Source organism: Oncorhynchus keta, chromosome 18 (genome assembly GCF_023373465.1).
Source record: "Oncorhynchus keta strain PuntledgeMale-10-30-2019 chromosome 18, Oket_V2, whole genome shotgun sequence".
NCBI classification, from domain to species: domain Eukaryota; kingdom Metazoa; phylum Chordata; class Actinopteri; order Salmoniformes; family Salmonidae; genus Oncorhynchus; species Oncorhynchus keta.
The window spans coordinates 12,379,758-12,407,285 of record NC_068438.1 but is presented as its reverse complement, the minus strand read 5'-3'; the positions used below and the strand labels follow the sequence as shown (position 1 = coordinate 12,407,285).

The 27,528-nt window shown below is 43.2% G+C and overlaps 2 protein-coding genes across 2 annotated transcripts in view; one reads left to right on the top strand and one right to left on the bottom strand.

Moving 5' to 3' along the window:
• Positions 1–1,645: 1,645 nt before the first annotated feature.
• Positions 1,646–14,365, bottom strand: LOC118397274 (zinc finger FYVE domain-containing protein 1-like). The gene is made up of 11 exons (XM_035791878.2): positions 14,155–14,365; positions 8,860–9,364; positions 8,245–8,465; positions 7,915–8,021; positions 7,125–7,233; positions 6,773–6,870; positions 6,418–6,535; positions 5,888–6,058; positions 5,396–5,585; positions 4,746–4,844; positions 1,646–4,502 (listed from the first exon to the last, which is right to left on the bottom strand). Exons 1-11 carry the CDS (start codon positions 14,278–14,280, stop codon positions 4,270–4,272), a joined length of 1,977 nt encoding a protein of 658 aa, XP_035647771.1. The 5' UTR covers positions 14,281–14,365; the 3' UTR covers positions 1,646–4,269.
• Positions 14,366–19,921: 5,556 nt separating this feature from the next.
• The window catches only part of LOC118396830 (zinc finger protein neuro-d4), a 63,844-nt gene continuing 56,237 nt past the window's right edge, over positions 19,922–27,528 (top strand). Inside the window, exon 1 of the mRNA XM_052467413.1 lies at positions 19,922–20,034. Coding sequence (XP_052323373.1) covers positions 19,922–20,034 — 113 coding nt within the window. The remainder of the gene's footprint in view (positions 20,035–27,528) is intronic.

Here is a 27,528-nt window from a genome sequence, read left to right as displayed (position 1 = left end):
GGTTTCATCAGACCAGATAATCTTGTTTCTCATGGTCTGAGGGTCTTTAGGTGCCTTTTGGCAAACTCAAAGTGGGCTGATATGTTTATTTTACTGAGGAGTGACTCCCATCTGGCCACTCTACCATAAAGGCCTGATTGGTGGAGTGCAGCAGAGATGGTTGTCCTTCTGGAAGGTTCTCCCATCTCCACAGAGGAACTCTGGAGCTCCGTCAGAGTGACCATCGGGTTCTTGTCACCTCCCTGACCAAGGCTCTTCTCCCCCGATTGCTCAGTTTGGCCGGGCGGCCAGCTCTAAGAAGAGTCTTGGTAGTTCCAAATTTCTTCCATTTAAGAATGTTCTTGAGGACCTTCAATGTTGCAGACATTTTTTGGTACCGTTCTCCAGATCTGTGCCTCGACACAATCTTGTCTCGGCACTCTACAGACAATTTCTTCAACTTCATGGCTTTGTTTTTGCTCTGACATGCACTGTCAACTGTGGGACCATAATATAGACGGGTGTGTGCCTTCCAAAATCATGTCAATCAATTGAATTGACTACAGGTGGACTCCAATCAAGTTGTAAAAAACGTCTCAAGGATGATCAATGGAAACAGGATGCACCTGAGCTCAATTTCGAGTCTCATAGCAAAGGGGCTGAATACTTAGGTAAATATGGTATTTCTGTTGTATATTTTTAATAAATGTGCTAAAAAAAAGTAAAAACCTGTTTTCGCTTTGCCATTATAGGGTATTATGTGTAGATTGATGAGGGGAAACCATTATTTAATCCATTTTAGAACAAGGCTGTAATGTAAAAAAATATGGAAAAAGTCAAGAGTTCTGAATACTGACTGAAGGCACTGTATACCTATCTGTAAGCTACTTTATATTCAAAATCAATCTATAGCTCATTTCCTGTTTATGTCTCAACATTACATGGGAATTGTGGGTAATGTGTTCCTTCTGTGGAGGAGGCATGTTTTCCACGAGGGGCATGAAACTCCTCATGGAATTGGGCCAAATCCATTTATATACTGTAAATGGTATGATTCAAGGAAATGGTTGTCATTTCATGGCTCTTCGTCTGATTTACCACCCTGTTTTCTCTGAGAAACCTACACAGAAAAACAGACCAATCACCTTCACATGACCTTGGGTCTTTCAGGAACTGGCCAATCTGGTGAATAAAATAGAGTGATGGTCCAGGGCACTCCGTCAACAGAACCTCCACCTATGTTCCCAGGTCAGTTCTTATACCTTCGCTCCACTGTGGCTGAGTTTTTATACATCACATCAGTTCTTATGCAACTCAATTCATTCTAGCTTGACCTGACGTTTCTGAAGAAGGTTGAGGTTGGATAAATCCAGATGGAGGTTTGAGAAATGGCAGGGCTAATGGCCTATATGTACCCAATGGAGACAACCTCTCTGCCAGACTGCTTTCTAGAGCCAGTACTGTTGGTGTCTGCCTGCTTATCCTCCTACTTACTGGCTCTGCTACTTGTGGTGTCATCTGAATGTACATTAGCAGTGACCTTCGAGAAAGGTGTAGGAAAAACTAATGATGTAGCTATATGTATTTTTTACATATTCTATATGCAGTATGAGATTACATTTACTTAATTTGGAGAAAGAAAAGAACATACATCCCACTGGTCACACACTGTTTGAATTGTATTTTAATTTACCTCTTTATTTATGTTGTTGGCATGACGTTGACACAATGACATTGATTCAAACATACCATTTTAGTATCAACATTGAAACAAGGTCAAATAAAATGTCATGAATCATGTGAAATTCAACAATTTCAACCACCCCATTATACTGTATATTGAATACAGGATGTGGAATTTAAAATGCAATTTCAACATATACATAGTTCTGATGATTAGGTTGAAATTAGATTGATGTAACATCCTGTTAGTCAGGTTAAGAAATTGTACAAGTTGAAGTTTTACCCAAATTTCAATGTTTACAACGCTGGTTAAAATTAGATGAAAACAGTACTGGTTGACTTTTTGCAAATCCAAATGTGTTGTCCACGTCAAAATAGGTTGACAAATGAAGTTGAAACAACGTTGATTCAACCAGTGTGTGCCCAGTGGGATAGCTTAAGTTTCAATTCAGACAAGTCTGATAAAAAATAAAAAATGTTTTAAAGATTGTCATATACACAGAATCTGATGGTATACACACATGGAATAAAACAACAATTGGTTATAACTATATAGAAGGCCAGTATTATAGGATCCAGTACTTTGTAAAGATAATGTCTGATGGAGAAATGAAAATCCCACATCAATGGACACTGGATAGATGAGATTACAAATAATCTGTGCTTTTCATCAGCAAGCGAATCAATTCGATTTCTTCCAAACAATAACACTATCATAAAACTGGTCGTTTGGCTCCAGGATCCCTGCTAACAGTCCATCATGACATGTTCATGTTGCTGTCAGAATCATCTCGTCTTTATCTCAACTTGCTTCCAGACTAGAATTTATTTAGATATAGCATGGGTTAATATTAACCTTAACTGACCGACCTTGGAAACAATGTGTACCTCTTAAATGTCCATCTCTGTAGTACCATACATAGAGTGAAAGGTGCCGAGACGAGATCACTTTTTCTGACCAATGCAAAAATCACACAACGTCATTATCATGGACAAATCCAAGTAAATGCCAATAGAAAACAGCTCAAACAAACGAAAATGCAGCGAGTGTACTGTCATTCCAGGCTCAATGTTTGACGTGACTGAACTGAAGTTGGCTAGCTAGGGACACGAACGTTATCCAGCCTGCATAGCAACCATGTCGTTTAGCAGAACAGGCGACCGTCCTTTTTCATAGCAACTACGCAAAAAAAATAATTAAGGACTGGTACGCATCTGTAGCAACATGACCGAAAGAACCAAGCAGATTTCTGTCCGCACTATATCTTCTGGTGGAAGAATGACATTTTATATATTCACTTATCAAAATAAAGTTAATGTAAATATGTGAGTCATTGTTATTTTAATATGTCGGTAACACATTTCTAAAAGCAATAACGGCATGCAACGCAGTGCTGCATCATGAATAGTCACATGCAAATGGGTTGACTCCGTTGTAGCGTTGGGCCGAACAACGCCATTTACCTGTGACTTTATTCATGATACACCACTGCCTCTTGTGCCTTATCACTAACTAAACCCTCAGTATTCATTCAAATGATGTGCTTGTTTCAAACATCAATCTATCCCTAAGGTGCCCACCTTTTAAGATAAGCAGAGCCTAAATTAACATACTATACTGCTTTCACACTAGTGAGCCGAGCCCATCAGTACTGCACTGACATGGTTAACAATCCACCCGAGTTGCTGGAAAGGACAATGTCAAAGGAAAATACGAGCCAGGAGACAGATGGGATCAGCACGACAGTGTGAAAAAGGGTACTAATGTAAACTGGAATGTCTGTATGGGACATCTTTATTCATTTTCCTGACTCAAACCATGGCGCGCACTGCCTGAGATCGCATCAGGGAGGAAGATCATGTTGCGATGTCATTTCCTGTGTCTCCTCTTTGTCGGGTTACCGTGGTTACACGCCTGTTACTCCTTCACGTTGTCTGAGGCAAAGGCTTGGCTGGCCACCACAACCCACACCTGAATTAAAATCTAACCTCTCATGAATGTTCAGCCATTCCCAACAGATAAGAATGATATTAAGACTGCCTCTGGTGTCTTATCACCAACTAAACCCTCAGTATTCATTCAAAATGATGTGCTTGTTTCAAACATCAATGGATCCCTAAGGTGCCCCCCTTTTAAGATAAGCAGAGCCTAAATTGATATACTAAAGACTGCCTCATGTGCCTTATCACTAACAGAAAAGTTGTTTGGCTATGTCTTTCAGTGCCGGCAGTGGGTAGTTTGGGTTAGGGGGGATGGGGGTTCTCTCAGTCTTCTACACTCAGTCAATTACAACGGTCTTGGCATTCCAGTTTTCAGAAGTCCAGTTCTTGTCCCGCTAGTCCAGCTCGTTCCTGGTTTTAGGCCGTCGATATCAGATGAGGCAGTCCCATGTTTAGAGTGCTACTCCAGGACATCAGTCGAGAGCCACTCCAGGACATCAGTCGAGTGCCTTCCCCATAGGACAGGGCTCATCTGGATTTCTCTCTTAAAAGGTCAGTGGCTCACAGTGCACAGGGAAACAAAGATAAGCAACATGTAGTGTGCCGTGGCATCCGACTAGATTTCAGATGCCCGGCAGAATGGTGTCCCAGGTCTCTGCCCTGACCTCACAGGCTGCCCTTGCGAATGGCGCAGCCGTCACAGACGCGGACAGGGTGGTCCCAGCCACGGGAGGGCACGGGGCGGCTCTTGGAGGAGCAACCGCTGCAGACACCCTGGCCACACGCCCGGCAGTGGTGCTTGGACATACTGGGGGTGAAGGTTTTGCTGCACCTGTGGCACTGCACGATCTGGGGGTCGGGGACCCAGTAGTCAGGCCGGGCCACTCCTTTCACAAAGCCTGGAACATGGAGGACAGAGAGAAATAAATAGCTCTCTTTATAAAGTAGTTGCCGTTGAGTCAGAGCAGTGGATAAAGACTGTGTAATCTTTGTGAATATAATGCTGTATCTTGTAGATTACTGTCTGCATATGCTGTAAAATGTCTATGGTTTCCAAGTGTTTTTGTGAATACACAGAGACATGTGTACTAGCTAGCTTTATTTGTGATGCATTTCTTAAGCATGACGCTAGCCGTACTCACACAGAGGGTAGTCCACTGCAGTGGTGACCATGTCTAGAGTAGACTGGGCCACCTCTGTCACCCTGCGGGCCATCAGCCCCCGCGGCTCCACCACAGCCACTACAGGACACAGAGAGGGACCAACAGAGCCATCAGGACCACTGGAATACATTTTCTTTTAACCTCTATTCAACCAGGAAGTCCCTTGAGATGAGTCGTCTCTTTCTCGAGGGAGACATGAAAGAACACTTACTATTCACATCAAACACCTTGGTTGCCTCCCAAATGGAACCCTATTCCCTTTGTTAGTACTACTTTTGTCCAGAGTCTAAGTAAGTCAAGTAAGTAGGTAAGTCTTTGGCAAGTAAGCGTTGTCCGACCCAGAACGGCCCACCCTGGTCAAACGTAGTGCAGTATGAAAGGAACTGGGTGTCATTTGGGATGCAACCCTCATTCATTCATTACAAAACAATAATAATACATTTGACTAAAAACTGATCCTGAATCAGACTAAGGAGGAGGTAACATCATCTTGTCCATTAACATCCATGACCAAACACTGATCCTGAATCAGACTAAGAAGGTAACATCAGCTTGTACATTAACATCCATGACCAAACACTGATCCTAAATCAGACTTTGGGGGAGGTAACATTAGCTGGCATCCTGACCCTGGTTGATGGTGTCGGTCCCTCCCTGGCGGTGGCAGGCGTCACAGACCCGGACGGGGGTGCTTCCCCAGCCCCTCTCGGGTACGGGCATCTTGCGGGTGGAGCAGGCCTGGCAGAAGCCCTCGCCACACGAACGACAGTGGTGCTTCCTCTCTGCCTCCTCAAAGGGCTTCTTACAGCAGTGACACATCTGGGGGACAGGCACAGAGCACAATAATGATTAGAATGTCAAGAGCCAGTAGTCAGAACTATACACTCACAACCATACCAAACAACTCTGTTCAGTGCCACATTTGAGAATTACAGCAGAGTATTGATTTCATTCACTATAATGATATATTGGGTTTAGAACTAACGCTGCACTGGGTCTATTGCCTCAATAAAAACAGCAATTCTTAGGGCTCTGCTATCTGTTCAAAAAGCCTGTGAGTGTGTTGCTGGTCTAGATGCCGTGTTTGCTGGTTAGATGATGCTGTGAGAGTGATGACTCACGGTGATGTCCGTGTTGGGTCTCCAATAGAGCGGGGCCACCTGGTCAGTGAGCCAGGACGTGACAGCCTTGGTGGGGCCCGTGCTGTACTCCGACACAGACTGGATCACAAAGTTCATCCCATCCAGCATCCTCTGGGCCGCATTCTGGTGGTCTGTCAGGAAGGCCTCAGACTGGACACACAAAGACAGGGAGAGCAACGGTCAGAGGGAGGCCATCTTTGAATACATTTGATATCCATGTTGGCAGTACGTGTTCATCCATTCATAACTGATGATGACCGTGACATATTGAAGTACAGTGTGCAGAGTTGACGGTGCCAGTGAAAGTAACGTCATCTTTATTAACCTTTGACAGGTGACATACTTTGAAAGTGAAATATATTCCAGAGACTTTGCGCATATATTACAACCTGCTGTCTCAAATTCCTCTAAATATTCTCACTGGTACTTCAATTGAGCTTGAGTGCCGGTTTGCATATTGTGCCCGTCAGTACAACGAGGAGTGTGTTGGACTAGGAAGCTCTGCTCACCCCGTCCCAGACGTGTTTGACCTCGGGCCGCACCACGCCGCTCTCTGGGTCCTGGTTGCCCAACCAGTACTGCCGGCTGCGGTAGATGATGCCACAGCTGCCACACTCCAGGACATACCTGGCAGGACAGGGGCACCGTGGTGGGGGAAAGGATGAGAGGAAATACATAGTGAATTGGCTTCGATTGCAGAGTGGATTCCGTGTTTGGATGTGTGTGTATATCTGTGTATGAGTGGTACTTCATTGAATGGATTCGAGAGCCCTGGTTGAAAGGGATATCTTTAATGCCATCGTAAAAGTTAATATGTGTGTGTCTCAGTGTCTGCAAAGAGACCAGATTACGTCGGCAACTCACCCAGACCAGGCGTACTTCGCCAGCCCAAACCAGGGGTTGTCTGTGGAGGCTGAGGTTTTAGGGATGACAATAACCTCCCTGCCCCCCTCATAGCACCTCTGCGTGGGTAGGACCAGATCAGGGAGTTAGCACACAACATATGATCACGGCTAGGTTCATGCATTTCGCTTGTACTACAAAACTGTTCAAAACCATCTTCACAGGATTTAAGCCTATATCGTATATAGAAGAACACTACTGTCAACTTTCTTTTCAGATCACATGAATAAGTCTTTATTGCTTTCAACTGAACGTAATTTATCTCTCGTGTCCCATCACAGACATAGACCATATGTGAAATGGAGATGAGGACCTTGCAGATGAGGACCTTGTTGTTGTACTGGTGAGCGTACTGACACAGTCCGTCTGCCAGGTGAGGGACCCTGTCTCTGAGATGGTTCATCCCGTTCTTACAGCGGATACTGAGGGGAAAGAGAACAGGGAAAACCCCTATTCAAATCAGAAGGACGGTTGAATCCATCCATCACAAACCTAACATCCAAGTTACTTGTGTAAAACGTGAAGGTGTACAGAAAATACTTGGCTGAACATCAGTGACTAACGCTCCCATGTTGGTGGATGGCCAAAAGGCGCTTCTCCTTCTCTCCTAGCGACTTAACACGTTAGACGTGCATCATAACACATTTATAACAGGGACAAACAAGGCTTTATACTCAAGCAGTGAGAGCCTGTTAAACCAATACCTATTTCTGGATATGAACATCAATCCGCATGTTTAGGGAAAATATTTGGTTTCTAATCTAGCTCAAATTTCCCAAGTGAAAGAAGACACTCTACTGTACAGAATGAATACCCATAGAGGGGTATGATATCCACATGACAAACCGACTTTTATGCTTCCTTTGTGGCAACCCATCTGGGAGGGACACATATCCTAGCACTATTTGCTCGCGTGCTGCATGTGAATACACCATTCATTAGTGCACACTGTATCAAAACGTTCTGCAGTGGAAAATGGTTTGCAACGAAAACGAGAGCTTCTATTGGACAATTTCAGGTTAGTCCCTCTCCATTTACTTTTGATTCATGTGATAGAGTTAGTCTGGGCAGATACATGCAGCAGATGCAGGTAAGTCACTTACTTGCAGCTGAGGCAGACTGAAGAGCAGGTGAAGTACTCGTCAGGGAAGAAGGAGTAGAGGGGTATCTTGTCATCAAAGATCTCCCCACAGAACCTGTCACTCAGGGCCTAGAGAGGAGGGGAGAAGGAGAGAGATGAGGAAACCAAGGGGTGGAAAGGGAGGAGGCAAGCAGAGTCATGAGGTCAAAAACAAACAATCAGTGGGTTTTGGAAAGGCCTATTTACCCAGACAAGCATCAAATTCCCATTAAAATTCACTAGTACTGGCATTACCTGTCTATCAAACAAATGAATTATGCGACAATGCAAAGAGATATCAACACACACAGACCTGCAAGGCGCTGAAGACGATGGCCGGTTGGCGGGGCGATCGGGTGGCAGTGTTCCTGACTTGCTGGCGTACAGCCTCCAGGAGCAGAGAGTAGTTGGTTGGTGGAGTGATGGTCTGGGTGCCCACGTACTGCACTGAGCTGAAGGCCTCTGTACCCAGGCCCAAGTCATGGAAGCGCCTCTGGAGTTGAGTGTCTGCATAGCCAGGGACATCTGTTCGCTCTGTGGGGACAAAGTAGGACATCGTCATGGGTTGAGTTCACCCACCCACCTGACTGCTGTGTAAATGGTGTAGTATGTGTGGGTGTGACTGAAGTAGCTGGGGAATCTGTATCTGTGGATGTGTCTCAGACAGTGTGACGGTTAAGTATGATTCTGACCGTACATAAGAAAATGTTGGTGTGTTGTTGTTAATTTCAATAATAAAAATGAATGTTATTTATCCCTAAGGGGCTATTACTTTGGGCAGATGAGTCTGCAACAACATGACAGCATATCCCAAACATACCAAAATGTGTTGCCTAACAACTCAGGAGCAAAATGTTGTGTAATGCATGCACAGAAACAGATGATTGCATGTGGTGCATGTTAGTGACTGGGCCTCTCCTGTACATACCATGGCCCAGTAGCTGGGTGTGGGTGGTCTCCTGGAAAACGATGACCGCGGGCCCCAGGGAGGAGAGGGGAACGTCCATGCCACAGCGGCTGGAGAGGGCACGCAGCTCGGGGGTGAAGTGCTTCAGGTAGGCCCCTGAGGCGCTGCTTAGGAACTGGAACATGTCGTTGTGCAGCCTCTCGGCCCGCGTGCGGTAAACCACCACGTCCGATACGGCCAGCACCTTCAGCAGCAGACGCATGCGCTGGTTCTGGTTGGCCGCTGCCCCCAGCAGGCCCTCTGTGTCCAAAGCCACAAGGCCCAGCCCGGGGTCAAAGGCGGCCCACACGCCCACCGTGCAGGAGCTGGGGGACTTGGAGGTGTAGAACACAGTATCCCCGCCAAACAGGATGTGGTTGAGGGTGTGGGACTTGCCGTCGCCCGTGTTGCCGAAGATGGAGAGGACCTTGACGCCCTGCATGTCACCGCAGCCCAGCCTCTCCAGGAACTGAGCCTCATCGTGGACCTGGGTTAATGTTGGAGAGGATGGGAGATGTTACTATGTTATAGGCAGCTGTAAGATGTTATGTTGGCAGATACATGCCAAATTACTTTACCTGTAGGAGCAATTTTGGCTTATGTAGTTGTTGTGTTGTGTATATAGTTTGTCTATATTTATTCAATTTAATGTGAACACTAGAGGGCACTATATCGACTTGGGTCATGGGTCAAATGTATAGGCACATAAGTGACCAGGTAGTATGGATGCACAGAGGTATGGAGAAAAAACATGCAGATGTTATTGCCGTAGGTGCATATTTTTAGTTTGAATGTGTTAATAGTGAGCAGGGTAAGAAAACCACATAAATAGGACAAAATGGCTCCTCCATTACCATTTGGCCTAACAATTATGTTATGAAAGAAGGCGACATTACACTGAATATAGTGATTAGTAGCCACAAGGCTCAACCTTACCCTTATTCGTGACTCAAATTGCATTTAATTACATTGAGCCATTGCATGTCCCCTTTAGCATTGCTAAGAAAATGTCCCAACGATACTCAAATCATCTGTTTAAATGCAAATACGCCTCGCATGCGTTCCAGTTTTTGAAACATTTGAAATGAGAACTTAACATTCATATAAGCGAGAGTTTTTAAAATTGAAAAAAGATAACCCCAACCCATTCCACCTCGCAGTCAGCCTCCACATCCTCCCTTCAGAACCAGAAATCATGCCTACCACACCAGCAGTGCTGCCTGCCAGCAGTAATCTTCTATGATTTATTGAGAGATTCATGGGGCTATCATCATTAAGTAAAATATATATATATTTTTTTACTTTGCCCCAGAAGCATATAACTGCAAGGCACTCCAACATCAATGTGCTTACCTGATGTCGGGGACACAGTGAACAGTTTGGGCCAATTTCAATGTTAAACGTTTCCTTGGTGTTAAATACAGTCTGTGAACAAACTTAAAATGTATAAGTTGATGGTTCGATTTACGGGATGCCACAGTCATATTTTTCCATATTCTGTTCCAGTTAAAGGGTTGTTCAGATTCAATTAGATCTGTGGACCATACTTTTTAATGGCTAGCTCAGAATGAGCTTTCCAAAAGTTGTTTATATATTATAGCGATCAGTCCTTTCTTTAAATAAATCCCATGGTTCCGTAATTGGATTTCCTAAAGGGGCTCCATAGGCCAGCGTGGCTGACCTAAGTTGTGAATACAGAAGAAAATGTGTTTCCTGGTAATGTGTACACATCTTTCAAATCTTGGAATGTTCTCAAACCATTGCTGTCCATGATATTGGTACGGGTATGGATTCCACATTTGTGTGAGCAATAATAAGCCCAAAGCGTAGTTGACATTATTTAAGGGATACGGTATACTAGTGAAGACCACCAGGGCAATAGGCAACACCATATGTCTCTATACTCAGCCGGGAGAGCCGAAGAATCACGTCTAAACCAGTTTAGGGTGGGACGGAAATACAATTTACATTTGGGTACGGAAAGTCCTCCTACGTCTTTCCCTCTTTGTAAATTTGTTCATTTGATCATGAATGGTTTACCTTGCCATATACATCTTTAAACCGCACTATGACTTTCATCCCAACAGACAGAACGAGGAACAATGGGAAGCATTGAACTACAGAAATTCAGCGGTGGCTATATATTTATTTTGACAATAGATATTCTGCCGGTTAAAGCCACTGTGCTATTATTTCATCTACCGAGGGTTTTTTTCTCCATTCATATTGAATTGATTTGAGCGTTCTGTTAAAGTTTCTGGATATGGTTTTATCTAAGGCAGGAAATATATCTACTCCCAAATACTTAAGATGAGAAATGATTGGTAGAGATGGAGTCCTGAGATGGTAGACCTCAGAAGGAATACAGTCCTATCCAGGTGATTTGCCTTTATTTATGCTATCCACAAGCTTTTGAGTTCACTGAGAGAGATTTAGGCTCCCATCAAGGTGGCTTCTTCTGTTGAGAGAAGAGGAGTTCTTCAATCTTCTAGAACATTTACATTTAAGTCATTTAGCAGACGCTCTTATCCAGAGCGACTTACAAATTGGTGCATACACCTTATGACAACCAGTGGAACAGCCACTTGCATCTAAATCTAGAAAGGACTTAATCTGGCTCGGTGTGGATTACAATCACAGGTGTACACATTTATAGAAGCGGGAGAATCAGATATTGAATCTGAATCAGGGGATTTACTAGTTGCTATATCAGCTAATTGATCATTACTGCGTAGCTTGTTGGCCAGTAAATGACTGAGGCGATTACCATGGAAGTAATGGTTGAGCCTTACTCGACGGGTGGCAAATTCTGCTCTCGGTCTTATCAATAAATGAAGTTGTGTCTTGACTTGGGAAAGAGTAATAGATACCTGGTCTGAAAATAGTGTTTGTTGAGAACGCTGTAACACAGTTAACATTTCAAAATCTGATATTTCCTTTCATTGTGATTTAACTCTGAGGCATTATCATTATTTGTAATAAAACCTTTGCTGAATTTGTATTGATTATTATTAATTAATTTAGTTCAATGTCAAATTGATCGCAATATGTTGGATTCTGAAATTTGCAGTGGTAATAAGTGTGATGGTCAGACAAGCTCATGTCGAATTTCTATTTTCTTAATTAAATAAACTAGAGGTGTAGATAGTAGTATGACATCGATTTGTGAAAATTATTTATGCCTGTTTGAGTAGAAAGTGTACTTTTTCGCTTAAGGATTATGTGCTCGCCAGGCATCAATGCGGTTGTAATCAGAGAGTATATGCTGGAGAGTCTTGGCTGAGTGTGGATTATAGTTGTTCTTATTAGATATTTCATACATGTCCAAAATACCATTCATGTCTGTCCCATTAACCAGATGGAATTCAGTTAACTCTAACAATATGCTGTTCAGAGAATCAAAACATGTAGGATCATATGAATTTGAAATATACACATTAATAAAAAAGGTTATTTTCTTTAGAAATATTTAATACAAATAAAATGTGATTTGATTCACACTGAATTGCACACATACGCAACCCATGTCTCAATTGTCTCGAGGCTTAAAAATCCTTCTTTAACCAGTGGATTTAATAAGTGATATGAATAAGGGATCATAGCGTTCAACTGGACTCACCTGGTCAGTCTGTAATGGAAAGAGCAGGTGTTCCTAACATTTTGAACACTCAGTGTATGTGCTCTATACTATGTACAAAAAAGCATGAAGATGTATTTGTGAGAACACTGCTGCCAACAGAGACTACACTTCCTGCCCTCCATATTCAGCTTCCAACGACCCCAATGGAGCAGAACTGGGACGGAAGTTTAATACCTCGACTGGTGGCTGACGGCTGCGCATTTGATAAGTATGTCGGGTGCAAACAGGATGCAACGTCGATAAACTGCATACAATATGTGTATATTTTGTATTTGAAAGACGTTGATGTGAACGTTCCAACAGTTTCCAAAACTATATTGCAAGCAATGATTATTCATGTTTCTAAATGTTATAAAACAAGAGTGTCGGAATTGTAGTTCATTGATCCAGGTGTGGTCCTGATGTTCAATTGTGAACTCAAGGACTGGGTAGCTAGCCACAGCCTCTTGGGCTCAATTCTACAAGACAGTTAATTAGCTTCAGTCTAGACTTGCGTGTGGCTTGCTGCTTTTAGCAAAACACTAGTGTTGCTCCCAATTGTATTGGGTTGCACAAAAACAGTACACAGGAAGCCAGAAGTTATATACAATTCCATTTCAATGGTGCTGGTGGGCAGGATGGTTTGTGATTATGGTGGTGGGAATGAGATACAGAACATCTAAAGGATCACATTATTAAACAGGCTTTACAAATGTGGGTCTGTTGATGACCCACTTCCTCTCTGCATACCTCTAGTCAAAATGATAATTTCGATATTTTGTCGCAAATACCCCCCCCAGTCGTAGTGACCAATCATCCTAACCACCGGTGCAGTAAATCAAAATGGAATTGTATTTAATTTCCGGAATTCCTCTCGGACTGTTTTTGTGCAACCCAATATAACTGAGATCAACATGTATGTAAACAATGTACACAATCATTGCTAAAAGCAGCTAGAGTGTGGTGCGTTTGCACAGCCTGATTCATTAGGGACTTTCCTGAAAGGAAACAAACAATACCAGGCATGCTGACATACCATAGACCTAGATAGATGACTAATATTCATATATGTGCCATTATAGTGTCTGTGATAGTATGGGAAGCGCCATTGAGGCTACAACCCATAGGAATCCCCACCCAGTTGACTACTTTAAAAATGGCGGAATCCCACAATGGCGCTGCCCATGTTAAAACGGCCCTTTGGCCACTAGAGGCCTCTATAATTATCTATGTAACAGACATCAAGGTATAATACTCCTGCCCTTTTAAAAACGAAACATCTTTAACGTTAACATTGCCGAGCTAGTCATACTTACATGGCTAAAGTTCCTTTCAAGTTAACTGCGCGTCGACCATTTCGACGAATTTGCTACAAAACAAGAATAGCCCACCAGTACTGTTCAATGGCTAACATTACCCGTCGTAATGTTAGCTTAGGTTAGACGAGGCCCATGTCAAAATAATGAGTAACGATAGCTAACACCGTAGTTGGCTGTTAGTTGTGCAAGACGGGATGGCAACGTGACATATTTAACTTTATTGACACAAACATTACAGCTGGCTAATGTTACCCTTTGGTCAACCAGATAGATGGGCTTTGTTTTCATTCTACCTAGCCAGTTAACGTTTGTTGCGTGCTAGCAAATCGACGTCGTTACCTGTAGGTTTTCTTGTTCGTCAACCAAAAGAAAACTCCGACCATTTTCGGAGTGTTCTTCTGTTGTTTTCATGTGACAGAGCGATACCTCCTCCATTTCTTTCATTAGTACTTCGGACATTGTCATTAAACCATCCCTGGCCTGACCGTAGCAGAAACTTCCCCCACTCCGGACAACAACAATACAACGCGTGGATTGGCGAGGGAGGAGCCATCAGCAACAGAGCACGGAAAAGACTACGTAGTTACGTGAGGAGCGTTCTGTCGTATGCTGAGCAGCAGCACCATCTTGTGGTGAATATGCAAGTTGACACGATTAGTGAAAACCACTGAACGCGAGGGAAGAGAGCACACACAATTAAATGCTGGACCGTTTAGAGTCGAAATAGAATAATAGAAAATCCCCATACGAATCCGTCGGTTTAATCTAAAGATATCTGTTGTTGTTTTTTTTTGCATGGGCTGCGTCTCAATATACTGCGTCCGCTGATGTCAGCCTTCCTTATCTGCGGTGAAAGGTGGCAGAGCTACAGTAGTGTTTGTCAGACCACGAGACTTCCCGAAAATCTGTCTTCTCACGAAAACATCTGGAGCGTTCAAACGGTTATAACCCATAACTATTATGACCCCTTTGTGGAAAGTAGAGTAGCCTACATGTCGGGTTTGCTCTCGGACACTCAAATACAAATAAATTAAATACAATTATAGAACAAAACACATATTACGACGAGAGACAACACAACACTACATAAAGAGAGACCCAGGACGACAACAGAGTGGCAGCAACACAACATGACAACATCATGGTAGCAACACAACATGGCAGCAGCAGAACATGGTAGCAGCACAAAACATGGTAGAAACATTATTGGGCAGAGACAACAGCACAAAGGACAAAAAGGTAGAGACAACAATACATCATGCAAAGCAGCCACAACTCTCAGTAAGAGTGTCCATGATTGAAGAGATTGAGATAAAACTGCCCAGTGTGAGTGTTTGTTGCAGCTTCTTCCAGTCGCTAGCTGCAGCAAACTGAAAAGGCGAGCGACCCAGGGATGTGTGTGCTTTGGGGACCTTTAACAGAATGTGACTGGCAGAACGGGTGTTGTATGTGGAGGAGGTTGGTGGCTGATGGCTGCAGTAGATATCTCAGATAGGGGGGAGTGAGGCCTAAGAGGGTTTTATAAATAAGCATCAACCAGTGGGTCTTGCGACGGGTATACAGAGATGCCCAATTTACAGAGAAGTATAGAGTGCAGTGATATGTCCTATAAGGAGATTTGGTGGAAAATCTGATGGCCGAATGATAAAGAACATCTAGCCGCTCGAGAGCACCCTTACCTGACGATCTATAAATTATGTCTCCGTAATCTAGCATGGGTAGGATGGTCAACTGAATCATGGTTATTTTGGCAGCTTGGGTGAAAGAGGAGTGATTACGATAGAGGAAACCAATTCTAGATTTAAACCTTAGCCTGCAGTTTTGATATGTGCTGAGAGAAGGACAGTGTACCGTCTAGCCATACTAGTACTTGTATGAGGTGACAACCTCAAGCTCTAAACCCTCAGAGGTAGGAGAGGGGCATTCTTCTTACCAAACTACATGACCTTTGATTTGGAGGTGTTCAGAAGTTAAGTTTAACACAAGTTGAGCACGCAGCCATGCAATCTCCATAGACAAACATTGGCAGTAGAATGGCCTTACTGAAGAGCACAGTGACTTTCAACATGGCCCTGTCATAGGGTGCCACCTTTCCAACAAGTCAGTCCGTCAAATTTCTGACCTGCTAGAGCTGCCCCCGGGCAACTGTAAGTGCTGTTATTGTGAAGTGGAAACGTTTAGGAGCAACAACGGGTCTGCGAAGTGGTAGGCCACACAAGCTAAAAGAACTTGATCGCCGAATGCTGAAGCCCGTACAAATCGCCTGTCTTCAGTTGCAACACTCACTACCGAGTTCCAAACTGCCTCTGGAAGCAACGTCAGCACAATAACTGTTTGTTGGGAACTTCATCAAATGGGTTTCCATGGCCACACACAAGCCAAACATCAACATGCGCAAAGCCAAGTGACGGTTGGAGTGGTGTAAAGCTCACCGCCATTGGACACTGGAGCAGTGAACGTGTTCTATGGAGTGATGAATCACACTTCACCCTCTGGCAGTCCGATGAACTGAGTTAAGCAGATGCCAGCAGAATGCTACCTGCCCGAATGCATAGTACAAACTGTAAAGTTTGGTGGAAGAGGAATAATGGTCTTTCATGGTTCTGGCTAGGCCCCTTAGTTCCAGTGAAGCGAAATCTTAATGCTACAGCATACAATAACTTTCTAGAAGATTCTGTGCTTCCAACTTGTGGTAACAGTTTGGGGAAGGCACTTTCATGTTTCAGCATTCCAATGCCCCTGTGCACAAAGTGAGTTCCATACAGAAATGGTTTGTCTAAATCAGTGTGGAAGAACTTGACTGGCCTGCACAGAATCGTGACATCAACCCCATCGAACACCTTTGGGATGAACTGGAACTCTGACTGAAAGCCAGGCCTAATCGCCCAACATCAGTGCCTGACCTCAATAATGATATTGTGCCTGAATGGAAGTAAGTCCCTGCAGCAATGTCCCAACATCTAGTGGAAAACCTTCCCAGAAGAGTGGAGGCTGTTAAAGCAGCGAAGGGGGGACCAACTCCATATTAATGCCCATGATTTTAGAATGAGATGTTCGACGAGCAGGTGTCCACATATTTTTGGTCATGTAGTGTAGTTTGATAATTGTATCAGCAAAGAGCAAGCAATAAAACCAAGGTAAACCGTAGACACTGTAGCCCAAAGCTTGGTTTCACCAAGGTAAAAAGCAGTGACTGACGTTAGTGATTGCAGTTACTGCCTTTGTTCTGGGTTTCACTGTAACTTTTTTTGCAGTTACTGCAAAAATGACCTCCTATTTTCTCCATAACACAACACAATGGAGGCAAGATATTTTTCCACGTCATAAAGCATGTATTGAATGTATCAAAAATGTCAGTAACACATTTTTGACAGAATGTGCAGTTAATGCTCTTTTTCTTGGTATGACATGCACTCCACAGTCAATTCAGAACGTTTTGTGCCTGGGTATATTTATTGTAATAGTCTGAATAGTCCATAGACTGAACTTGCTAATGTTCATTAAATATGTGTTAACAGAGATGTACAGTTGAAGTCGGAAGTTTACATACACCTTAGCCAAGTACATTTCAACTCAGTTTTTCACAATCTCTGACATTTAATCCTAGTAGAAATTCCCTGTCTTATGTCAGTTAGGATCACCACTTTATTTTAAGAATGTGAAATGTATTACAGCTTTTATTTCTTTCATTCACATTCCCAGTGGGTCAGAAATGTACATATACTCAATTAGTATTTGGTAGCATTGCCTTTAAATTGTTTAACTTGGGTCAAACGTTTCAGGTAGCCTTCCACAAGCTTCCCACAATACGTTGGGTGAATTATGACCCATTCCTCCAGACAGAGCTGGTGTAACTGAGTCAGGCTTGTAAGGCCTTCTTGCTCGCACACACTTTTTCAGTTCTGCCCACAAATTTTCTATAGGATTGAAGTCAGGGCTTTGTGATGGCCACTCCAATACCTTGACTTTGTTGTCCTTAAGCCATTTTGACACAACTTTGTAAGTATGCTTGGGGTCATTGTCCATTTGGAAGACCCATTTGCGACCAGGCTTTAACTTCCTGACTGATGACTTGGGATGTTGCTTCAATATATCCACATAATTTTCCTACCTCATGAAGCAATCTATTTTGTGAAGTGCACCAGTCCATCCTGCAGCAAAGCACCCCCACAGCATGATGCTGCCACACCCATGCTTCACGGTTGGGATGGTGTTCTTTGGCTTGCAAACATCCCCCTTTTTCCTCCAAACATAACGATGGTCATTATGGCCAAACAGTTCTATTCTTGTTTCATCAGACCAGAGGATATTTCTCCAAAAAGTACGATCTTTGTCCCCATGTGCAGTTGCAAACTGTACGGCTGTTTTTTGTTTTTGGAGCAGTGGCTTCTTCCTTGCTGAGCGGCCTTTCAGAGGATGTCGATATAGGACCTGTTTTACTGTGGATATAGATACTTTTGTACCTGTTTCCTCAAGTATCTTCACAAGGTCCTTTGTGATTTGATTTGCACTTTTCACACCAAAGTACGTTCATCTCTAGGAGACAGAACGCGTCTCCTTCCTGAGCGGCTACATGGTCCCATGGTGTTTATACGTGCACACTATTGTTTGTACAGATAAATGTGGTACCTTCAGGCGTTTGGAAATTGCTCCCAAGGATGAACTAGACTTGTGGAGGTCTTGGCTGATTTCTTTTGATTTTCCCATGATGTCATGCAAAGAGGCACTGAGTTTGAAAGTTGGCCTTGAAATGCATCTACAGGTACACCTCCAATTGACTCAAACTATGTCAATTAGCCTACCAGGAGCTTCTAAATCCATGGCATAATTTTCTGGAATTTTCCAAGCTGTTTAAAGGCACAGTCAACTTAGTGTATGTAAACTTCTGACCCACTGGAATTGTGATACAGTGAATTATAAAATGAAATAATTTGTCTGTAAACAATTGTTGGTTAAATCACTTGTGTCATGCAAAAAAGTGGATGTCCTAACCGACTTGCCAAAACTATAGTTTGTTAACAAGAAATTTGTGGCGTGGTTGAAAAACAAGTTTTAATGACTCCAACCTAAGTGTATGTAAACTTCTGACTTCAACTGTATAAATATCACATCACAGAGTGGCTTCAGTGGCGCCACTGCTGCTAAACTGAAATGGAGAGAAATTCCATCACTGCTGTGCCCACTGTCTTGGTTCAACAGATGAGGCAACTCCCAAAATAATCAATTATCTTCCCTACTCCACTGTCACCCAAAACGATCAATTATTAAACCTCTTCAGCATCCGCTCACCTAGAATAGATTATTTCATTATCAATTGGCCTATCAACACATCTTAGTTATCCCTCTTCCAGAACACCCTCCCCCCTTTCTCTCTCTTGCTAAAGTCAATCTAACAGGATTAAGTAAAAGACCCTTTAGTGTATTCGAAAGCTGTCCAAAAGTAGATCTCAAAATGATATTCGATTCAAATTCTTGGACCATTTGGGGTGTGAAGGTTATCACTGATGTTAAGGTTGGAAATGAGCCCAGCACGAACAGTAAACTCTATGTAGTAGAATCTTGCACAATTGATTTATGACATAAAAATGACCCAAAAAAAGTGAATACACAAATATGTAATTCACCTTACAGTCCAACCTGGGCCCTGTCCAAGACAGGGTGCAGTTCTGATGTTGGTGAAACATAAATCTACCACTTAGCATCTTATATTTGAAACATTATTTCAAAAAGTGCTATTATTATGTTGAAACTGAACAGAACTCCTTGTTGCATCCTCTCTGAGAGATGGTGCGCATACAGCCTCGCCCTTAAAATGTATTTCTATATCTGCAAGACAAGGAAACAATGCATCAATTAGAATGGCAGCTACAGACTGACAGTCCAGTAGCACACCAACCTTGACATTACAGTAGACGGTTTGGCTTACCCATAGAAGTCCAAGGCGGGACCGTTATACAGTTGACCGCGATACATACTGGTAGTTGTAGTGCATTGACTCTCAGCATGTTACATAGTGACATGTGCAAAAACTACATTTCCCCAGACCTGTCACTGAGCGTTCCCGCTCCTATTGGCTGGCAGCTCCAGCCGCAGCCCCAGAGAATGAATGAAATTGAAATTGCTGGTATATTACATGTGCAATACCGGGATCTGCAGTGTTACATTGTATCTATCATACTATATCAAAATGGCCACAGTGGTACAGAACCCCTTGAAATCGTAAGTGCATACATTTTATCTTTGACATTTTTAGGGATACATTTGTGGATGCTGTCAGTCCATGTAGCCTCGGTAATCGTTGACAATTTTATGCATCGTAAAGAAAGAAGTACCATGCCTATAGGCTACATCGCTATTATATAGCAAGCTACAAATATTTATATGGAGTGTAATAGCGATGGAAAGGTATATATGAAACAGCATTATTTTTTTTTAGCAAGCCGAGTTATGTTCCAAAATGTAGAGCTGCCTATGGATGCCTAGAAACAATTTCACTGAGCCAGTAATTACATGAGGACGCTATGGTGGAATGTTGAGGTACAATTTATGACCCGGTGTCCCTAGTCAATAGACAAGATCGCAGCCAACTTGCATGGCTGGTCAGGTAGCGCTTTTACAATAGCGAAAAATAGCGAGTGGCAGTGTTTTTTTGAAAAGGTTGTGCTTGATACCTGTTCACATTATTGCGTTAGGCTGTAAACAGGTAGGTAAAACCAAGCTGGTGGGAGCCTCTGTCGGCTGAAACCTAATACCCTTTGGACATCATTTTCTTGGCGACAGACCTCTTGGCAAAATAGCCTACGTGCTTGCGATTATAATGGCAGCAGTGTTTACAGGCAGCGCACCTTCGCTCCAACAAGACACGCGTTCCTATCTGCAAACACCTGATACAATATTGTGTAAGCTTGCATCATATAAAATGGTTAACTTATGTGCCGGGAGTGGTTGCTTTTATTAGACTAGTGTCATCTCTACCAGTCGCGTTGAACGGTGAACATTCCATCAAGTTTCCATTCGATTCCTTTGTGCAGAATTTACACAATAACATTTCAACGTGCGGAATTCAGCCTGGGCTCGTTTCCAAAAGGTGTCTGTGCGTCTGTCCGCTTGGTGAGATGCAGTTGACACCTTTTCGATTAGAAATAATTGAAAACATAATACATCGACTCTCGAATATGTATTTTTGGAGTGTTGTTTGGATAAATGTAGGCATTTGCAGCCTGTCTAACAAAGAACGTGGTAGCCTACTGTAGCGCGGAACACATCGGATGGTACCTGAGCGGGAATGTAGTTGCGATGCAGTCGATGCTGTGCAGTCAGCGCTATCTGAAATCCAGACAGGCGACATTTCATATAATTCATGACAACCCCATTACCTTAAGTATACGAATAGCCCGTTACAAGCAACAGTGAACTGCTTTAATTAATGTTTTTGTCTTCAACATAATTGATTTGATTCCGTCGTTGCGCGACAGTGATGGCATTCTAATTATTGGGGAAACTGACACAAGTTAGGCTATTTGTTGCCATAGGATATGGCCAACTAGTCTAAAATGTTGGGTTATTCATATATGCGTAAATAAAATGGTACATTCGTGTGTGAGTTTTAGTAAGGCAAAACTGCACCTCTTAAAACGTATTAAATCAGCCTATTGCCTACCGATACTGATCGTGAACAGCACAGGAACCCGAGGTGAAAGATGGTGCTGGAGGCCTGAGCTATGCCGCTCATTTTCTCATTATAATATTCTCCGTTTAGGCTGCCCCATTGTTATACGAGAGTAACTAGAACATTTTATATGCATTTGTTGCTTTTGCTGTTGCTGTTTTTAAATACATTTTAAGATGACTATTTGGATCTTGTCCTGAAAGCAGACAGAATTCACACAGTCACACACTGTTTAGGCCAACCAACAGTAGCCTACCACCCATTTGGTCATTTATCAGTTATTAGTTGTGAGTTCCATGTCATGGCAGTGTTTTAGCAACCCCGCGCTTATCTGCGCTCCCAGTGATGCGCGCGCGGCTGAGTTCATTTCTGCTGGTCTCTGGCTGCTCAATTACTGGGAACAAGTGGGGACATAGACACTCCCAGAGGCCTTTGCAAGGCCATTTCAAATGGATTTGTTTGACTTATTTGCATGAAAAATAGGAATGAGGGTGAGCAAAGGGAATGGTATGGGATAGGAGCCATCATTGGACTAGGAACTGATCAATTCTGACTTGAATGTTTCTCAGTAAGGGTCTAGTTAATACCCTCTACCACGGCTCCCGCTGCTTATATAATGGTATCTAGCCTACTGAATGCACTAGTTATTGAGGACAACACTGATTTAGAGTATTCAGAGCTCACTACTCAAATGTTGTCCAATGCATCTCAGAGGTTCAAAGAGTTCAGTGTGTGTAAGCACATCCTCTGGGAACCATCAATCTACTGGGCATTCCCCTAGCCTCTCCAATAGTCCTCCTTTAATCTCTCTGCTACTCCTCTCTCTCTCTCTCTCTCTCTCTCTCTCTCTCTCTCTCTCTCTCTTTCTCTCGCTCTGTTTCTCTCTCTCTCTCACCCACCCCTTGCTTCCCTCATATTGCCATCCCTGACTCACAGCTCAATTCTCAGTTCTTTAGGGGTCCCTCCGTTCATTCTCTTGCCATCCATCCTCAAACCTACCCCTTGCCCATATCATGTCTCTTTGTTTTTAACTCTTTCTCTCTTCCTCCATTGTCTGCCCCCCCCAATCCTTTCATTCTGTCAGTCTACTTGGAGAAGGAGGCCATATGCTGACTGACTGTTGTGATAGTTATTCTGCCGTGCCTGACTGATCCGAGGGAAATGAATTCCACATAATTCTGTGCTCAGGCACTGTTTAAAGGAACAGCCAGGCCTGCTGAGTTCACTGGAGCCTGAGCATCCTCTCTCTCTCTCTCTCTCTCTCTCTCTCTCTCTCTCTCTCTCTCTCTCTCTCTCTCTCTCTCTCTTCTCTCACATCTCTCTCTCTCTCTCTCTCTCTCTCCCTCATCTCTCCCTCATCTCTCTCTCATCTCTCTCTCATCTCTCATCTCTCTCTCATCTCTCTCTCTCTCTCTCTCTTTCTCTCTCTCACTCCTCTCTCACTCCTCTCGCTCTCTCCCTCTCTTTTTGTTTGGGAATTTATTTTCTGGTTTATTGCCATCAGTCCCCCTTTTTTCCACATAGACGTTCTTCTCTTTGTCTTCATGGGAAGACTAGAGAGGGACACAGATATGTATTTTTAGCTCTATGACCTATTTCTCCATTGCTACCTAACCGACTGTCAGTCACTTCCCTGTGCTTTGGGATCCAATATGGTCACCAACTGTAGTCAAGTTGTAGTTCAGGACAGGGAGAATAGGAACTACAACAGCCCTTTACAGTAGTGGCCAAGGAGGCTATTAGAATATTTCACTTAGGAAACCTCCATTGGATGTGCAAGAAAGACACAGGAAGTAGTTCTAGCATGCCATGCACAGCAATGAGTGTGTGGTACCTTTGCTTTATTGTCATTGACTGAGACTGTGACCATGGCAGGTAGGGATGGAACGAACAGGGTGGTGCAAGGTGTCCGCTGACAGAAGATGGGCTTGGTGAAGTGCATGCAATGCAACTGACTGCACAGAATAGGCCGCAGCAATAAACATGCTTGATTTGCATTGCACCTTTGCATGGCACAGACAGAAGGTCCCTCCTTATACATCACGGGGAAAGAAAACCCATTGGAAGAAATCATGTCACTGGTGTTTGTGGACATTTAGATCAGTGGTAAAGCGAGTGTTGTGGACATCCACCAGTGGAGGCTGCTGAGGGCAGGAAACCATGGATACCACGTGTTTAATGTATTTCATTCCATTCCAAAGATTCCGCTCCAGCCATTACCACAAGCCCATCCTCCGCAATTAAGGTGCCTGCAACCTCCTGTGACGTCCACATGGCATAAGAATCTACTTCTACGGGCATCCTTAACAGTCCTACTCAGTCCTATAATAATCTACTTCTACGGGCATCCTTAACAGTCCTACTCAGTCCTATAATAATCTACTTCTACGGGCATCCTTAACAGTCCTACTCAGTCCTATAATAATCTACTTCTACGGGCATCCTTAACAGTCCTACTCAGTCCTATAATAATCTACTTCTACGGGCATCCTTAACAGTCCTACTCAGTCCTATAATAATCTACTTCTACGGGCATCCTTAACAGTCCTACTCAGTCCTATAATAATCTCTACGGGCATTAACAGTACGGGCATCCTTAACAGTCCTACTCAGTCCTATAAGAATCTACTTCTAATAACAGTCCTACTCAGTCCTATAATAATCTACTTCTACGGCATCCTTAACAGTCCTACTCAGTCCTATAATAATCTACTTCTACGGGCATCCTTAACAGTCCTCTCAGTCCTATAATAATCTCAGTATTCCTGCTTGCGAAACATTCCTCTAAGTCTGGTCATCACTACACTCTTATTCTGACAGACAGACAGACAGACAGACAGACAGACAGACAGACAGACAGACAGACAGACAGACACACACACACACACACACACAACACAAACACAACACACACACACACACACACACACACACACACACACACACACACACACACACACACACACACACACACACACACACACACACACACAATTCTGTACATTCTTCAGTAGTCCCATTCTGCAGAACACTAGTTCCTCTGAGGTAATTCCTGTAGTTCCGTTGTCTCTGGCCACTGGTATGGATCTCTGCTAGAAACTGGTGGGTGGAGTCATGTGAAGCAAATGAGTATTTCCTCATGCAGCACGTTAATAATGTTCGAGGGAGAACGAGAGGGAGAGGAGAGAGAGCGAGAAGGGAGGAAGGATCCATCCACGTAATAACAGCGAAAGTGCAGAGTCAATAAATCTCACCTGAAGGACCAGTGTTCAGCCACGGTGGCTGGATTGCCATGCCCTGATGTACTGCCCGAAATGCACACTCCAACTCACGGTACAAATACACAGAATATATGAACACATAGACACAGAATATACAAACACATACAAACACATATACACAGAATATGCAGACATATACACAGAATATACAGACATATACACAGAATATACAGACATATACACAGAATATACAAAGACAAATACACAGAATATACAAACACATACAAACACATATACACAGAATATGCAGACATATACACAGAATATACAGACATATACACAGAATATACAAAGACAAATACACAGAATATACAAACACAAATACACATAATATACAAACACAAACACACAGAATATACAAACACATACACACAGAATACACAAACACAAACACATACACACAGAATACACAAACACATGCTTTACACACACAAGCTCCAGACACGAACGCACAGACACACAATATACAGACACACAAGGAATATGTATTGTGCATAAACAGACTCACAGCATCAGCAACACCCAGCTGTAGCAATGTTGTCCGACTCCAGTCCTTGACTACCCCTAACAGGACACGCCTTTGTTGTAGATCTGGCCTAGCCATCTTGTTTCAAGAGGACCACAATGGAAATAAGTCCCAGACTTTAGTGTGTGTTATCCTACGGCTTTTTCAAGTTTTACGCGAGCTTGTTTTTTTTTCAAATGGTCGAATGAATAAACTAAACTAAGCACTGGACAAACAAACCTGATTCAACTCACTGAGGGCTTGTTGATTAGTTGACAAGTTGAATCAGATGTGCTTGTCCAGGGCTACGGTACAAAATGTGTACTGTTGTGGGTACTGGGGGACTGGAGTTGGGAAACACTGTCCTGTAGAATACACTCACCATAGACAGACACACAGATATGACACTTTATGCAAAACCAGAGGCCTGTAACATGGCAACAAGGTAGTTACGGTAACATGCAGATGAATACAAAACATACCAAACACAGACCTATAGATACATAGACACACCTGCTGTACAGATGCATTTTCTCTCTCCACACACATCTGCACACACACACACACACACACACACACACACACACACACACACACACACACACACACACACACACACACACACACACACACACACACAGTGATGGGCGGGAAAATCGATACAGTTACACAGTTACATTTCACAATGTTATTTTTGCGCTGCGTGGTTCTTCCTGCACCAAAACTCACAGCTTGTTCCCCATCTTCTTTTTAAATAGGGAGACAATTTGTTTTCAGCACTTTTATTAACATGACTGATCAAACGTCATTTTCTCATGCCTCTCTCTCGTCCCTCTGCAGAAGACTGGTGAATAATATGTTTAGAACATCGAATCGCAATAAAATCACAGCATCGAATCACAATGCATATAGAATCGCGAGAATGGCAATACATATGGTATTGGCAACTAAGTATGGTGATAATATTGCATGGTGAGGTCTCTGGTGACTCCCAGCCCCACACATACACTATGCCAAGCTGTATTTGTCTCAGGGACATGGTACTTTAACAGATGAGCTGGTTGATAGTCCTACAGTGGTGCAGCTGTCTGTGTTGCTGTCTGTTGATGTGTCAGCATCAGCTTAACATCAGCATTGTGTGTGTGTGTGTGTGTGTGTATGGTGGTGCGTGCAGGCCTGGGTGTGTGTGTGTGTGTGTGTGTGTGTGTGTGTGTGTGTGTGTGTGTGTGTGTGTGTGTGTGTGTGTGTGTGTGTGTGGTGTGTGCGTGCAGTGTGTGTGTGTGTGTGTGTGTGTGTGTGTGTGTGTGTGTGTGTGTGTGTGTGTGTGTGTGTGTGTGTGTGTGTGTGTGTGTGTGTGTGTGTGTGTGTGTGTGTGTATGGTAGTGCGTCCAGGCCTGGTGTGTGTGTGTGTGTGTGTATGGTAGTGCGTCCAGGCCTGCTGGGTGTGTGTGTGTTTGTGTGACAGCTCCTGGTGAACAACGCCACAGCCCCCTCAACAGCCCAATATGTTCCAGCTGTTAGACTGGCAGATGCTAGCTGACACACACACACACACACACACACACACACACACACACACACACACACACACACACACACACACACACACACACACACACACACACACACACACATACATACATACATACATACATACATACATACATACGTACGTACGTACATACATACATACATACATACATACATACAGTGGGGCAAAAAAGTATTTAGTCAGCCACCAATTGTGCAAGTTCTCCCACTTAAAAAGATGAGAGAGGCCTGTAATTTTCATCATAGGTACACTTCAACTATGACAGACAAAATGAGAAACAAAATCCAGAAAATCACAGTGTAGGATTTTTAATGAATTTATTTGCAAATTATGGTGGAAAATAAGAATTTGGTCACCTACAAACAAGCAAGATTTCTGGCTCTCACAGACCTGTAACTTCTTCTTTAAGAGGCTCCTCTGTCCTCCACTCGTTACCTGTATTAATGGCACCTGTTTGAACTTATCAGTATAAAAGACACCTGTCCACAACCTCAAACAGGCACACTCCAAACTCCACTATGGCCAAGACCAAAGAGCTGTCAAAGGACACCAGAAACAACATTGTAGACCTGCACCAGGCTGGGAAGACTGAATCTGCAATAGGTAAGCAGCTTGGTTTGAAGAAATCAACTGTGGGAGCAATTATTTGGAAATGGAAGACATACAAGACCACTGATAATCGAGAGCATTTGGATGATCCAGAAGA

Excerpts from the sequence above, each read along its gene's own strand:
- LOC118397274 (XM_035791878.2), bottom strand. The coding sequence starts at position 14,280 with ATGACAATGTCCGAAGTACTAATGAAAGAAATGGAGGAGGTATCGCTC. Across the intron at positions 9,365-14,154 it reads ACGAACAAGAAAACCTACAG|GTCCACGATGAGGCTCAGTT; the intron begins GTAACGACGTCG and ends ACATTAACCCAG. Across the intron at positions 6,871-7,124 it reads ACAAGGTCCTCATCTGCAAG|AGGTGCTATGAGGGGGGCAG; the intron begins GTCCTCATCTCC and ends CTACCCACGCAG.